Here is a 16,372-nt window from a genome sequence, read left to right as displayed (position 1 = left end):
AACTTACCTGAAACACAAGCTCTACTTGGAAAATTTTATTGAAATTTTTGACTACGAGAAAGGATAAACATATGAAATCACAGATAACAAATATACTAAAACATTTTAACCGTATAAAATCTATACGACAAACACACTATCCGTGACTCCCAAAGATAAAAAAATCTGTAAACATATAGCATCAAAGGATCCCAATTGTCAAATAGATATCAAACAATTATTATCATGAAGAATTTCGTATTATAACAGCTACGTAACGGAGATCTTACGACTGGCCCTTGGATGCCATATGATCGTCAACTCCGCCTAGACGTAAGTAGAACTGTAATCTACAAAAATGCGTCATTGATCGTAAGTACGATGCAAATAAAGTTCATTATTCCAAAAAGCACATGTTCACTTGAAAATGGCATTGTAAGCCGAAACACGCAAGCTTGTTGACCAGAAATATCAAGATACAAGCAAATAAATATTACATTGCAGGTATTAGAATTGACTCCTTGTTAATCAAGTTTGTTTTATTTGAAAAGTTTTATGAGTTTTCACATAAAAGTTCGGAGACATTACTTTTCAGTTGGTCTACGTATATCGAGTGTAATAAAGTATGTAAGGGATTAAAATGGGCCAATAAATGATAACGGCACTTATAGTAGCGAACGAAATGTGCATATCCCCTCATACACTGCTGGGCCTTAAAACCGCAACACCGCAACCGCAACACCGCAACACCAGGAAATGTTACTTAATTTGCATGTACATTATAGTGGAAAGATTACATGATTAAATTTGTGAGTGCCAGCAACAGTGTCTCTAACACGACTGGGCACCGAGTCGAACTGAGCTTGGATGGCAGATACGGGAATGTCTCTCCATACTGCTTCAACTCTCAGAGGTCATCAATCATAGTTGCTGACGACTTGTGATGTGGCAGTACTTTGGTAGCCCATAACAAGAAGTTCTCAACAGTCGAACACCCCCTGTATCGAGTTAGGTCGGGCAGCAAGGGCAACATACACTCTTGTCTTATATTGTTGAATGGTAACGTCACAAAGGTCTCAAAAATAGCTGACAACCAGAGATGTAACGTAAGAAATGAAAAAGGCCGCTGTCCAAATTACCAGCTGTGTGTTACGCATCCAATGGCATCCCAAACCATCTTGCCAGATGCTGGAGTTTTATGGCAATGACAAATGCAATCTGTCAACGTCTGTTTTCTTCAGAGCCTCCAGTTTGGTATACGTCCCTCATGATGGCGTGTGTAGGACATTTACTCGTTCATAAAGACAAATTTGTGTGATTTCTGTATCTGGTGTTATGGTTTGGCGCACCACTGTTGGATTTAATAATTATAATTAATAAAATATTCTGGACTATTGTGCTGTGGTCGAATGGATGTCATATTACAACCCAACGCCTCGTTCCCTTTTGCAGAGGACATTTTTAATGGCGATCGTAGTTTCTTTGTGTGTCAGATTCATACCATGGTCCGCTACTGACAGCAACAAATTTCTGTTTACGCGTGCTTCCGCGAACTGGTGTGACATGACATACTTTGAATCGGTGCCCACGAGAAATGCAGGTCCCCCAACGAGCTTGTGATGTCACACCAGCCACAGTGCCCACCATACACTGATGTGACAAACATCGTCGGGCAGCGATATGCACATATACAGATGATGGTAATATAGCGTACACATCGTGTAAAATTGCAGTGCATTGGCGGAGCTGTCATTTCTACTCAGGCGATTCATCGTGAGAAGGTTTCCGGCGTGATTTTGGCCGCACGATGGGTATTAACAGACTTTGAAGGCGGAATGGATTTGGAGCTAGACACAGTTCAGTTTCGGACATCGTTAGGGAATTCACTATTCCGCGATCCGTAGTGTCAGGAGTGTGCCGAGAGTACCACATTTCAGGCATTATCACTCACCACGGACAATGCAGTGGCCGACGGCCGTCACTTAACGACCGGAGCAGCGGCGTTTGAGTAGAGTTGTCAGTGCTAACACATAAGCAACACCGCGTGAAATAACCGCAGACGTCAATGTGGGACGGACGATGAACGTATCCATCAGGACAGTGCAGCGAAATTTGACGTTAATGAGCTGTGGCAATGGACGACTGACGCGAGTGCCTTTGTTAACAGCACGTCAGCCTCTCCTGACCGTATCGATTAGACCGTAGACGACTGGAAAATGGTGGCTGGTCTGATGAGTCCCGATTTCAGTTGGCAGGACCTGCTGGTAGGGTGCGAGTGTGGCGCAGACCCCACGTAGTCATGGACACAAGTTGTCAACAAGTTGTCAACAAGGCATTGCGCAAGCTGTTGGTGGATCCATTACAGTGTGGGCTGTGTTTACCTGGAATTGACTAGGTCCTGTGGATGTTCAGCTTCTTGGAGACCATTTGCAGCTATTCATTGACGTCTTGTTTCCAAACAACGGTGGAATTTTTACGGATGACAATGCGTCACCGGGCCAAAATTGTTCGCGACTGGTTTAAAGTACATTGCCGTCCAAGGTGGCCGAGCGGTTCTAGGCGCTAAGTCTGGAACCGCGCACCCGCTACGGCCGCAGGTTCGAATCCTGCCTCGGGCATGGATGTGTGTGATGTCCTTAGGTTAGTTAGGTTTAAGTAGTTCTAAGTTCTAGGGGACTGATGACCTCAGAAGTTAAGTCCCATAGTGCTCAGAGCCATGTGAACCATTTTTAAAGTACATTGTTGAGAATTCGAGAGAATGATTTGGGGACATAATCGAGAGGTCAGTTCGTGGACAAAATCCTGCACTGCCAAAATTTCCGTAGCTATGGACGGCTATAGAGGCAACATGTCTAATTATTTCTGCAGGGTACTTCCAGCGACTTCTTGAGTCCATGCCATGTCTAACTGATGCACTAAGCCGGGCAGAATTCGTCCGACACAACATTCGGAGGTATCCCATGACTTTTGCCACCTCACTGTACATCACGGTTGCTCAGCTCCATGCAGTGCTTGTGCGAAATCAATATGTCAATGAAAAGGTACCCACCAACGGACTTAACTTTGTCGTGTGTTATAGAGAGCTTGCATGTATTTAAACATGCAGTTAAGAAAATTATTAAACTCGTCTGAAATAGTAATTCGCTCCCCGCCAGAGACAGCCGCTGGCACACATAAGATATGTGGTGTCACGTGCTGTGACCACCCACTGCAAGGTGCTGTTGGCCACGCTTTGAACACCCGAGAGCAGTTGGCCGTTGTCGGTTGCTGTCACCCGAATGTGGAAGACTAGTACACATCTTACTCAGCATCGGGATCCGCATCTCATTCAGTTTCACGACCTTCTCCTTCCTACTGAAATTTCTGGGGTATTTAACAATCTCTGTGGCCTCTCTGTGTAGTCTTTCACGCATAAAAAGGAATTTTGCTGCAGTCAGTAGCGAGCCAGTGGGTGAATCGGATACTCGAAGAAGCTCTGATTCCCCTTGAAACTGTCCTCCGCAGACGGGGACGAAATGTTGGTTTTCAATGTGATATCCATTAGACCATGGCATAATAGCCCGTATATTTTATTAACTGTGACATTTCCGTTCGTGAAACTTTACATTTTACAATTAGCACAAGATGTTGGCACACATATCTTTCCTGTCGCGTCAGTGGAAGCTGCACTTATGGTCGTCATGCTGATCGTCCTTTGTGGTCCAGACGTCGTAGTCCTATCCGTGAGGATACGTGTCCTGTTGCCAACAAGCCCATTTCTTGACTCGAGGTATGTGACTTGCCTGTAAGATCCTGCACGTGTGAACGAACAATATGTTTGATCCTCAGGCGCTATTTGTGTGGGGCTGTTCAGATCCTGAACCCTCGATCTCAGCTTGCTGAGATCTCGACGAACGCGAGCAAAAATATCGCGCAACTATAAGCAGCAGAGGCCCTAGTCGATTTCTGACATGTACGGTGTTGCAGTGCCTGCATTATTCTGAATTACGATGCAGTGTTCTTTCTGACATGTATGCGTGTCTCTGCAATATCGTATTTACCCGCTAACACCGGGGAAGCGACTTTTAAGTAGAATATCTCACCTGGACGGGGATATACATAACGTACGTACCTGTACAGGTTTTAGATACATGGTTGACGACATATGGTAGATTGGGTCTGACGGTGACTCGTGCTCGGATAGCAAAATGGTAAGGTAGCACCCGTGATAAGAGGGAAATCCAGAATGCAGGTTTGTGTCCCGGTGTGGCACAAATTTTCACTGTCGTCATTCCATTCTGCAACTCATGGTAGTCCATACTCGCAACTGCGAATACATTTAATATACTGTAGTGGACTGACAAGACAGCCAGTCCACAGTGACGGGTAACCGAAAGGCACGCGTTTACACACGCCGGCTTGCTTAGGTCTGAAACAGGATACGTAATGAATGCTATAAAGAAAAGTACGTAGCTGCTGGAATACTTAACTTTAATCCATCATTTGTATACAGCATTCTTGATAATACAAGTGAGACTCTCTCTAGAAATGGTTAATGGCGCCTTGCTAGGTCGTAGCCATGGACTTAGCTGAAGGCTATTCTAACTATCTCTCGGCTAATGAGAGAAAGGCTTCGTCAGTGTAGTCGCTAGCAAAGTCGTCGTACAACTGGGACGAGTCCTAGTACGTCTCTCTAGACCTGCCGTGTGGTGGCGCTCGGTCTGCAATTACTGACAGTGGCGACACGCGGGTCCGACATGTACTAATGGACCGCGGCCGATTTGAAGCTACCACCTAGCAAGTGTGGTGTCTGGCGGTGACACCACATATACTTCATGTAATTCTGACATGGACCGCCCGGTTAGCCGTGCTGGAAATGCAAGGCTTTCTGGATTGGGAAGGAGCGCCTGGTCCTCAGCACGAATCCGCCCGGCGGACTTGTGTCGAGATCGGGCGAGCCAGGTAGTCTGTGGATGGTTTCTAGGCGGTTTTCCATCTGCCACAGCGAATGCGGGCTGGTTCCCCTTGATCCGCCTCAGCTACACTATGTCGGCGATTGCTGCGCAGACAAGTTCTCCACGTACGCTTACACCACCATTTATTCTACCACGCAAACATAGGGGTTACACTCTTTTGGTGTGAGACGTTCCCTGGGGGGGGGGGGGGGGGGGTCCACCGGGGGCCAAACCGAGCAATAACCCAGAAAGAGTGGTTTGGTGTGAGACGAGACGGCGGAGGGGTGAAATGGACTGCGGTCGTCGTCGTGGGGTTGTGGACCACTGCGGCTGTGGCGGGGACGGAGCCTCTCCGTCGTTTCTAGGCCCCTGGTTAACATACAATGCAATACAATACAATTCTGACATGTGTTGGTAAACGTTTCTTCCTCTTACAAGAGGCATGAAACGATCTTCTCATAAACAAACAACGTTAAAACGCGGTTTTTGATTGAGAAAACCAGCTGCGTAATTTTTCCTAACTCACAGAATGCGTTGCTTGTACCCATTTTGTATGGTTGCAGTGAAATGTTAACCATCTGTGTACCCAAGAATTCAGCACACCTCTCGCCAATTTGCTGTTTGTTGCGGTCTACCTTCATGGTTTCGCAATTTTAGTGGCCAACAATGTACTGGGTGATCAAAAAGTCAGTATAAATTTGAAAACTGAATAAACCACGGAATAATGTAGATATAGAGGTACAAATTGACACACATGCTTGGAATGACATGGGGTTTTATTAGAACCAAAAACAAAATACAAAAGTTCAAAAAATGTCTGACAGATGGCGCTTCATCTGATCAGAATAGCAATAACTAGCATAACAAAGTAAGACAAAGCAAAGATGATGTTCTTTACAGGAAATTCTCTATATGTCCACCATCATTCGTTAACAATAGCTGTAGTCGAGGAATAATGTTGTGAACAGCACTGTAAAGCATGTCCGGAGTTATGGTGAGGCATTGGCGTCGGATGTTGTCTTTCAGCATCCCTAGAGATGTCAGTCGATCACGATACACTTGCGACTTCAGGTAACCCCAAAGCCAATAATCGCACGGACTGAGGTCTGGGGACCTGGGAGGCCAAGCATGACGAAAGTGGCGGCTGAGCACACGATCATCACCAAACGACGCGCGCAATAGATCTTTCACGCGTCTAGCAGTATGGGGTGGAGCGCCATCCTGCATAAACATCGTACGTTCCAGCAGGTGTTTATCAGCCAGGCTGGGGATGATGCGATTCTGTAACATATCGGCGTACCTCTCACTCGTCACGGTAGCAGTTTTGCTGTCCAGCGCCATCTGTCGGACATTTTGTGAACTTTTTTTTTGTTCTAATAAGATCCCATGTCACTCCAAGCATATGTGTCAATGTTTACCTCTCTATCTACGTACATTATTCCGTGGTTTATTAAGTTTTCAAATTTATACTGATTTTTGATCACCCTGTATATCTACCTCGTCAGTCCAAGACCCGTACCATACAGCACGATCAACACAGTGCAGAAGTTGCACGTCACATGTACTGACGAGACCCGTCGGTGTTGCACGCTGCGTAGATAAAGACTGCAGGCTCACCAGTTGGCTGGATCATCCGGATTGGCCATGTAGCGCTGGAACTGGCTGTAGGCTGCCTCGGTACACGCAGGCTGATTTGCAGAGCAGGCGAGGGATGATACGATGCCGCGAAGGACGCGCGTGACGTGAGAATCACCAGGCTGTGCCACATAGCCCAAAGAGCTCGTCACGCTCGCAACCAGCTCCTGCACCAAGGTCTGTGAAAATAGAATTTTACCATCAGGAAGAGCAACCTCTTGCAAGGCAACATAATGAGACACTGTACATTATCCTGACAGTGGACTACGTGGAGCAACTGAATTAGAAATGTCTATCCTTTGGCATTCACCTTCGTTCTGACGACAGAGGCAACATTTCATCGCAAGGGCTCCGCGAGACACCGAATGTGAAGGGGAGCCATATTGATCCATGACCCTGTAAGAGCTGTCCGCATTGGATGCAGGTCGATCAGGATTAGGTCCAAGGGGTGTATATTTCGCACAATGGCGTCTCAGACTAGCGCTATAAGGGAAGCCTGGAGTGCCCCACAGGCTCAATTTCCATGTACTTGAATGCTTCTCAAACAATCCTTACTCAGTTTCGGATCGATGGCATGATACATTCTTTCGCTGAAGGTACAAGTTGGCTTCCTCTTCTGATTGTGACACAGAACAACATCCTCTCATACGTGGAGGCGTAAATAGCCTTGAACTCTATCTTAATCCCTGTGATTATAATCAGGCTACTAATGGAAATGAAGAATACGTGTGGCAGTTACAAAGCTAAGCAGATAAAAGTCACAGACAAGACTCAAGAGGTACAGCATCTACACATATTATAAAATTGAATGTATGTATGCGCGTATATATGTTCCATATCTTCTCCTACATCACTCGACCGATTTCAGCCGAACTTAGCACACATATCACTTGCTTGCTGGACCTACCTATCAAAGGGTTGAGGATGAAAAATAAGTGTATCCCCCCACGCGCGATTACCCAGACTTTATTCATCCAGTATTTGAGAATGAGAGCTCATAATGATTTTACGCGTAATTTCAAACTGTAATGCAACTTTTTCTCACTGAAAATCCCCACAAAATGACGAAAAGGAAAAACTTTATCGCTTACTATATTGTCGCTGTTCATGCAGTAAAGTTATCGCAATAAGGCATGATGTTTTAATTTATTCTTTGCTACTAACTGTATTCGCAACAATCTTGGCAAACAGTATGTACATATACCATTGAATATACCTGCAAAATTATATCATTGTATGACACTTACTTCAGAAGATATGGCGTCATAAACACCGAATCATTTGAAAAACTACCACACCATGTATGCTACTAACTCTATTCGAAAGACAAAAAAAAAAAAAAAAAAAAAAAAAATGGTTGAAATGGCTCTGAGCACTATGGGACTTAACTGCTGTGGTCATCAGTCCCCTAGAACTTTGAACTACTTAAACCTAACTGACCTAAGGACATCACACACCCATGCCCGAGGCAGGAATCGAACCTGCGACCGTAGCGGTCGTGCGGTTCCAGACTGTAGCGTCTTTAACCGCTTTTATTATTTTTTTAAAAAAACCTTTATTAAAAAACAATGTATTCCAAATACATACTAAGTTATACATACATGAAGTTATTTAAACAAAACGGTTTGATCATTTCAGTTACGCTGATGTTAAGGAAAGACAACAGAAGATTGCGTTACTGACTAAATTACCAGAAAGAATTAAATTAAACATCAAGAAAAAAATTTTTTTAAAGACATTCAAACTTCAACCTGAAGAAGTAAAATCTGCACTTTGAATCATGAGCTGCAATCTTTACAGAAGCATAATTAGTTCTTTATGATGGATATCAGCAATTTGGTGGGATAATTTTAAATATAAAGCAGTTTAATAATCACATTAGACAATTTCTGAAATACTTGAGAATGGCGGAAAGGAGATATACAATAAAATTGACTAGCCTTCCAACTGCACTTTCTAGACATTAATTGAATCTATGTATCTGAAGTGGTCAGATCTATATAATCAGTCTTTCACTGCAAAAATGAACAGGGCAATGTGCCAGCCATTGAATATTACATTTATCAGATAGAATCTTATGATTTTACCAATCGATAAGGACATATCTATAAAAACTGTATATTTACAAATTTCTAGTATAAGCCAATAATGCACCTTTAATGTTTTGTGTTTGGCACTATTAGACACACAATCTCAATGTCACATAAGTTCTGTACATTAGCTTATAAATTTCAAAAAACTACTCTCTGAAGTAGAGAAAGCACACATCATAAATATACTGTAAAATCTTAAATAGTATGCTTAAGGTAACTACAATACATCACTGTCAACACAGTCTTCTTTTTTATATTAACCAATGCCCATTCTTTCAAATACAATTTTTAGCATATTACCGAACTTTTTCTTGTGATTCGAATAGCTTCTAATTTTGTGGAACTCACACAGCATGTGTACCTTGAATTCTATGATGCTATCGGATCCTAATTTGTTAAGGACGTAGTTAACAAAATTTCCCAGCAACCAGTACACAGCGTTATTTTTTGCTTCTGGGAAATAGCGTGCTTCAGGCCTGTGTATCAATGACAGCGATATATACTCAGGGGATGTTCTTGTAATCAGAGCTATTTGCTCCAGGATCCACTTCCAACTATTCATGTGACCACTGCAAGTATATCTATGAATTACTGTGTCAACTAGATGGCATTGTTGACATAAATTTGTTTCACAGAGTCCGATTGCGTACAGTCTTTCATTGGTGCTAACTATGTTGTTAACTGTCTTGTACCATGACGTTTTTATATTAGACGTGAGCACATTAGAACTAATGTTTTTCCAAATCTCAGTCCACTCAATGTTTGGAAACTGTCGTTCTATTTTGTTTCTTCCTTCGCTTTTCTTTCGTTCCCGCATTATGGCTCTCGATGTTAAGTGTCGGGACTGCCTGAGTTCGACACTGACATAACTAAACTCAACATAGAAAATCCTCACGTGCTGTAAGCGACTGTTGATATTCTGCACGTCAATCGGGGGAAGCAGGCTTGGAGGTTTAATGATATCGAAAAGTTGGCTGGTTATGCTTTCTCGCGAGTCTCTTATTGAATTAACTTGCCTTTTGATAAAAAGAGCAGAGGCTTTATCCATTATATCAGTTAATCCTAGTCCACCACTTTTAGGATCTAAAGTGGCTACTTTAGCAGGTACTGTGACACTTCACCTCTCCACAAAAAGTTTGTGATTTTGGACATTATTCTCCTCGCTATCATTCTCGGTATTGGAAACAGCTGGGCAGTATAATAAGCCTTAGCAAGGATGCATGAGTTGATATACTGTGTTCTTTGAACTTGGTTCATATATCGAGTTAAATTCTCTACAATGGCTCCTTGCACTTTATCTGCTGCAACTTTCCAATTTAAAGCCGTCATTTTCATAGGGCATGCTGTCAGGGTGATCCCAAGTGTTTTATGTTGTCGGGCTAATTTTGCCCACTCGACGTTGATATTATCAAAACCTCTGAGATTTAACATCTTACTTTTTTCCGTTTGCATTGGCTCCAGATGCTCTACAGTACGAATCAATCACTGTTGCTAGCGTGGTTACCTCGTCATTAACCCTTATAATGACCCCTATATCGTCAGCATAGGCTCTTATAACTGTTTTATTTCCTGATGATGTTAAGCCTTTTAATGTAGCATGGACATGTCGGAGGAAAGGTTCCAGCGAAATGGCGAAGAGCGACATGGACAGAGGACTTCCTTGAGGAACGCCTCGTTGTATTTGATCGGCCTGGATTGTTGACAATTCACCGCTATTTTAGCATTTATTCCAGTTGCTATGTTCTTAATCAACTGTATGACCCTATCGTTGAAACCTGTTTTCTTCAATGTCTGTAGAAGATATTCATGGTTTACTACATCGAACGCTTTATAAAAATCTAAAAACAATAAAGCACACTTTATGTTTGTTACAGAAGTTATTGCAATGATATCTCTGAATTCCGCTAGATTTTGAAAAATGGTTCCGCCTTGCGCACAGTTCTGATGTTGACTAATAATTTTATCTGTAAGGCATGAAATTCTCTTATTTATTATTCTAGCTATTAATTTATAATCAGAATTCAGCAGTGAAATTGGACGAAAATTATTTAAATCTTTGTTTCCATTATTTTTTGGCACCAGAACAATTTTACTCTCCTTGAACTCAGCCGGAATCATTTTACCCTGAATAACCTCATTTACAATGTCCGTGATTTTCTCACCTACTATTGGCCAGTAACAGATGTAAAACTCTGCTGGCAGACCATCCGGTCCTGGGGATTTTTTTGGTGGTGAGGCGCACAGAGTCTCATACACGTCTTCTTCACTGACAACCTCGAGAAAATTTTCGTTGTCATCTTCTGTCAGCTGTGGGGCTAGGATGTCAAGGAATTCTTCCAAGGAAGCATCACTACTTTGATGTACAGAATATAGCTCGCAATAATAGCGATAAATCTCGTCCATGATATCCTGCTGGGTTCTGAGAATCGTACCGTGTTTTGTCCGAATTTCTTGAATAAAAGTCCTTCTCCCGTTTTTCGTATGCTTCACTAAATGATATAGGGAAGTAGTTTCATCTTCTGACACCGAATTTGCCTTCGATTTTATTTTCAACCCTTCCATTTGACTTCTCTTGATATTAAGTAACTTGGCTTTGACTTTCTTGATGTCTGCTATCCGAAGTGTGGAACCTGCTGAGACTTGATCATATAGATCTCTCAAAACGGAATAGTAATACTCTATAGTGCATTTCATTTCCCTTGCGCTCTGGGCACTGTATTGAATAAGAACTTTCCTCAACTTCGGCTTTGCCATTTTAACCCACCAGTCAATAGCAGTGGCATATCTACTACGGGCTCGCAGGCATATTGCCCATGTTTCTTTAATCAGATCTTCTGAATCATGATTTACTAACAAGGAAGTGTTCAAATTCCCCGATTCTTGAATCGGCGAACCGGCTGTCTTGTTAGATTTACGCAAGCTAAGACACTTGAATGGTCTGAAAAGTACGTAGGAATGGTTTCTACTTTTGTCACGGAAGTTACAAGATTTTTAGAAATATATAGTCTATCAATTGCTACGTGATGTTGCCGTGACATAAGTGAACTCAACAGTGGAGGGGTATTTGATTTCCCATGTATCCTTTAATTCTAAACCAGTAACTAATTGTTTTAGTTCACTTGAGAAATTAAAATTAGGTAACTGATCTTTTTGATTTAAAACACAATTAAAATCACCTCCAAGTAATAACTGTCTTGGCGATTTCCTTAACAAGTATATCAAGTAATCTTTGAAGAAACGTGCCCTGTCAGTTCGATGAGAACTTCCTGAAGGGGCGTACAAGTTGATGATAGTCACATCATAGATATTCAGTCCTATTCCCCTTCCGGACTCCAGTCGTTCCACCTCGCTTGCTGTAATCCCTTCCCTCACCAAAATAGCTGTACCAACACTTGTTTCGGGAGAGACATTTATGTAAGTGACAAAACCGGGAATTACCAAATTCGAAATTACAACTTCTTGTAACAGGGCAATATCAGTCGCGGATTCGTACGAAAATTCCTTAAGGGCCGATAATTTCAAACCGGTCGTGATTTTATTTATGTTTATAGTGGTGACAGAATAAGATTGCGTCATTGTGCTGTCACTATGTAGTTGTTTTCATGAACTAATTTAGTTTACTTTGGTTCAGGGTTCATTTAAGCTGTAACAGTTTTCTCGGAAGGCTGAACGTGGAATAACACTTCAATCAGTTTATTAGTTACTGTCCCGTTTTTTTCTACTTCTGATGTTTTCTCTTGTACCGCAAGCAGACTGATTTCCTGGTAAACTTTCTGATTTTTCCTCTAGTGATTCGTGTACGACCGTTTCGGACTGAACATTCTTTGGGCTTGGGTCGCCCCTACCGGATTTTCCCTTCCCTTGGTTACGAGCTACATTCTCATTTGGTTGCGTCGGTATTTTACTTCGCAGCTTATCTGGAGCAGCAGCAGACGCTTTAGCAATTTCGGTTGCCGGCGCCTGCCCTGAGGTGTTGACCGTGATTTCAATTTGGCCACCACTTCCCCGTTCTTTATTAATTTCACTCACTTTCTGATCGAGGGAAACAAATGGAGACTGCAGTTTTGCAACCTCTCCCTGAATTTGTTTATTAACAGATAGATTCTGATCTTTGCAATCGGCTACTGCACCTGTTGTTTCTTGCAAATTAATGCTGCTTAGACCCCCTTCATTTTCTGGTACCGTATGTGTATTATCTTTCTGTTCATTAGTTTCCATTCGCATTTTGCCATCAGGTTCCTCTGCCTTCTCATCGCACTGATTTTGCTTGCGAAGTGAGGGAGTGGGACAAGACAGCTCGTCCTCTGAACAACTATCAGATATCTCCAGAGGTCGTTTTTTCGATTGCGTTTCAGTTTCACGAGTAGTGGCAACAGGGTTTCCTTTTGTTGTTAACGGGGGAAATTGGCTGTTATCGTGAAGGGAGACATCAGCTTGGCCCGCTGCGTTAACATCCTCAATCAGTTTTTCCGGGCTGTTCTTTGGTAACAGATCATTTAAGGTAAGCTTCTGACGCTGTATCAAATTACTTTTAAGAACAACAGTTCGCCATTGACATTCCTGTCTGAAGTGGCCGGTTTCGTTACATATATGACATGTAGCTTCCTGACCTGTATAAACAATTTGTGCCTTATACCCACAAATAGTTATGTGAGACGGAATATTCGTCTTAACGTCCATCTCTACACAGCGGACCCCGTTAAAACACTGCAGTTTAAAGCGAGGCGACCATTTAACGTCTCCGTAGTTTGAAAGAGCTTCCTTAATCTTATCATTTTCAATTTCAATGGGAAGATTCAAGACACGAATGGTTTTGTAATGAATGTCCGCTCTATAGATGGAAACCTTACTTTTATAACCATTTCTATGCACAAAATCTACTTCATAGTCCCACTTTCGTAACACTTTATCAACAGTCGAAGCACTGATTAACTTGACAAAAACACAGTATTTTTCCTGATCCAGTTGCCAGGTATGAACGGTTTCAGAATTTAGACCAATTACCTGTGTAATCCAGTCATCTATTTCCAGGGATGTCGGCTGAACATGACGGGATTCCTTGTCAAAAGCAAATACCAGAGTATTCTTCCTGAGGTTTGTAGCCATGGTTAATCCAGCGAAGCAATTTCGCTTAAACAACCGAAATTCCAAGTAGCAGCAGCAAGACCGGAAAGAGCGATCAGATCACAAGGAACAGGAACGAACACGGAGATTAACGGACGAACGGCTCTCGGCCACTCCGACCGGCGCATTCTAAAGACATTTTGGAGACAGTTTCACATATGCAGTTAAAATGTCGCTACAAAATTATATCATTTGCGACACACAGTTTAGGAATATGACGTCATTAAACTGAGATGCGCGAAAAATTGCCGCGTAATGCACGACCTTTAAATTTATTACTTCTTTGCTGCTAACCCTGTTTGCAATACATTACGCAGGCAGCGTCCACATACGCCAGTGAATGTGCGTCAAAATCATATCATCATATCAATGTACGACACATACTTCAGGAGAAATGACGTTATAAGCGTTAAGCACTTTGAGATTGAAACTGCAGGGCAATATTCACTAGCGGTACAGGTGAAATATGCGTTACAAATATGTGTGAAGTACGAGGGCTGTTCAATAAAGAATGATCATAATTTTTTGTGGTCATAATTTCTCGCGTTAAAATTTAATCTCACGATTTTCAGTTAGCTTAATGTGCAACAAATACGCCCTAGTAGTTCCATTGTTGGGACTCCTGTCTCCCGCCTGTGAGAGGCATGCAATGTCAGACATGTTCAGTATCGCCTACCGTTGCAATGAAGGTAACACGCGAGGAACAATTCGCGGCTTTGAAATTCTGCTTTCGTCTCAACAAATCGTTAGCTGAGGCCTATACAATGTTACAGGAGGCTAAAGGAGAGTCTGTTCTTCCCTACAGCACAGCTCAAAGGTGGTTTAAAATGTTTAAAGAGGGGAGACAATCAGTTTAAAAGGAAGGCGGGCCTGGTGCTCCAGTTACTGGTCTTACGGAAGAAAACCTCAACACTGCTGCTGTCATTGTGAGAGAGGATCGACGAATTACTTAAGATCACTTTCTGAAATACTGAACATGTCATTGGGTGCCATCCACACGTTGGTGACAGAAAAATTACACATGACACATGGTTGCGCGCGATGGGATCCAAGATTGTTGATTCCCGAACAAAAGTACATTCGCGCGCAGGTCTGCATGTAGTTAAAGTTGATGTTAGAGGAAGACCCGGAGTTTCTTTCAAATGTAATCACTGCTGAGGAAACCTGGCTACATAATTTCGATCACCAACCCCCAAAAAAGCAAAAGTGATTCCTTCTGTTGGGAAAGTTATGGTCATCTCGTTCTTTGATATTCGTGGGATGGTTTACCGGCACGTTGTACCTGCACACACATCAGTAACTGGACAATACTACAGGGATGTCCTGAAAACATTGCAAGTCCATATCAGGCAGAAGAGGCCACATTTCCGTGAAGCAGGCTGAGTGCTGCACCACAATCATGCGTGGCCGCATATTGACAATTTTTTGCTGAATCTCATGCAAAAAACAACGTGAAGTGCATTCCTCACCCTCCCTAAGGTCCGGATTTAGCCCCATGTGACTTTTTTCTATTCCCTAATATGAAGAAACGCCTTCTTGGGAGGCATTATCAATCATCAGAAGCAGTGGTGAAGGCTGCGGAGACGATTTTGAAGGCCATCACAAAAAATGTTTTCCAGCTTGTGTATGAAGACTGGCAGGAACGCTGGGACAAGTGCATCGCATTCGCGGGAGACCACTTTGAGAAGGATCATAAAAATTCTGAGGATGAGTAAAGATATGTTGTCAAAAAATTATGATAATTCTTTATTGAACAGACCTCGTTTGTTAAATATGTGTGACATGTGTATATGCGGGCAAAGCGACGGATAAAAAACTCCTGAACTCCTAAATCGATTTCAGACAAACATGATACACATATTATTTACTATCTGGAAAGAAATACTGTGGAAGTAAGAACCAACAACCTCCTACTGGGGCAGTGGTGAATACAGAAAAACCTCAAGGAGGGGGCGCTAAACGTATCTTGAGCTACCTTTACTTATACCCTAATAATAACAATATTTTTATAGAGAAATTACTATAAATTACTATTATTAATACTTCACAGTCAACTGATCACTCTCACTCTTGTCTAATCTCCACACTTGCATTTGCTACAACTAGGACTATTTACCTCTACATTCTTCAGTCTTAATATTTCTGCTTCTGAACGTAAACTAACTTCCTATTCAACGAATAGTCCGTATTTATAACGCTATGTATCTAAGGTTCTCTGCACAAGAAAATAGTAGAATATTTGCGACTTTTCTCGAACAAATACCATACAGAATAACGTAATGAGATCACTAGAATGGCTGCGACTTCTTTCGCAGGTATGTGTTAGCTCTCTATGTGCCAAAGAGAAACGTATAAAATATGATGATAACGCGCGTGATACATAGGAAAGTACAACTACTCGATTCAGTCGAGTCGACCGACGAAAGATACGAACGAATAGCGTGCGGGCTGACTGGCGGGGGCGGGAGGGCGGCAACGTGGGCGGCCCCGCAAAGGGGCGGCGCGCGCCTCCCACATGGATCCGCCACTGTACTGGGGTGGGGTTGATAATGTGGAGAGAGAACAGGGGAGGAGGAGATGGAAAGAGGAAGGAGGAGATGGACACAT

General features: G+C 42.5%; 1 protein-coding gene across 1 annotated transcript in view; it reads right to left on the bottom strand.

Annotated features, from left to right (window-relative positions):
* The window catches only part of LOC126176463 (aminopeptidase N-like), a 201,658-nt gene that overhangs the window by 79,920 nt on the left and 105,366 nt on the right, over positions 1 to 16,372 (bottom strand). The window contains exon 13 of the mRNA XM_049923619.1: positions 6,531 to 6,727. Coding sequence (XP_049779576.1) covers positions 6,531 to 6,727 — 197 coding nt within the window. The remainder of the gene's footprint in view (positions 1 to 6,530; positions 6,728 to 16,372) is intronic.

Source organism: Schistocerca cancellata, chromosome 3, assembly GCF_023864275.1.
Source record: "Schistocerca cancellata isolate TAMUIC-IGC-003103 chromosome 3, iqSchCanc2.1, whole genome shotgun sequence".
In the NCBI taxonomy this organism is placed as follows: domain Eukaryota; kingdom Metazoa; phylum Arthropoda; class Insecta; order Orthoptera; family Acrididae; genus Schistocerca; species Schistocerca cancellata.
This window is presented reverse-complemented; position numbering and strand designations above follow the sequence as displayed.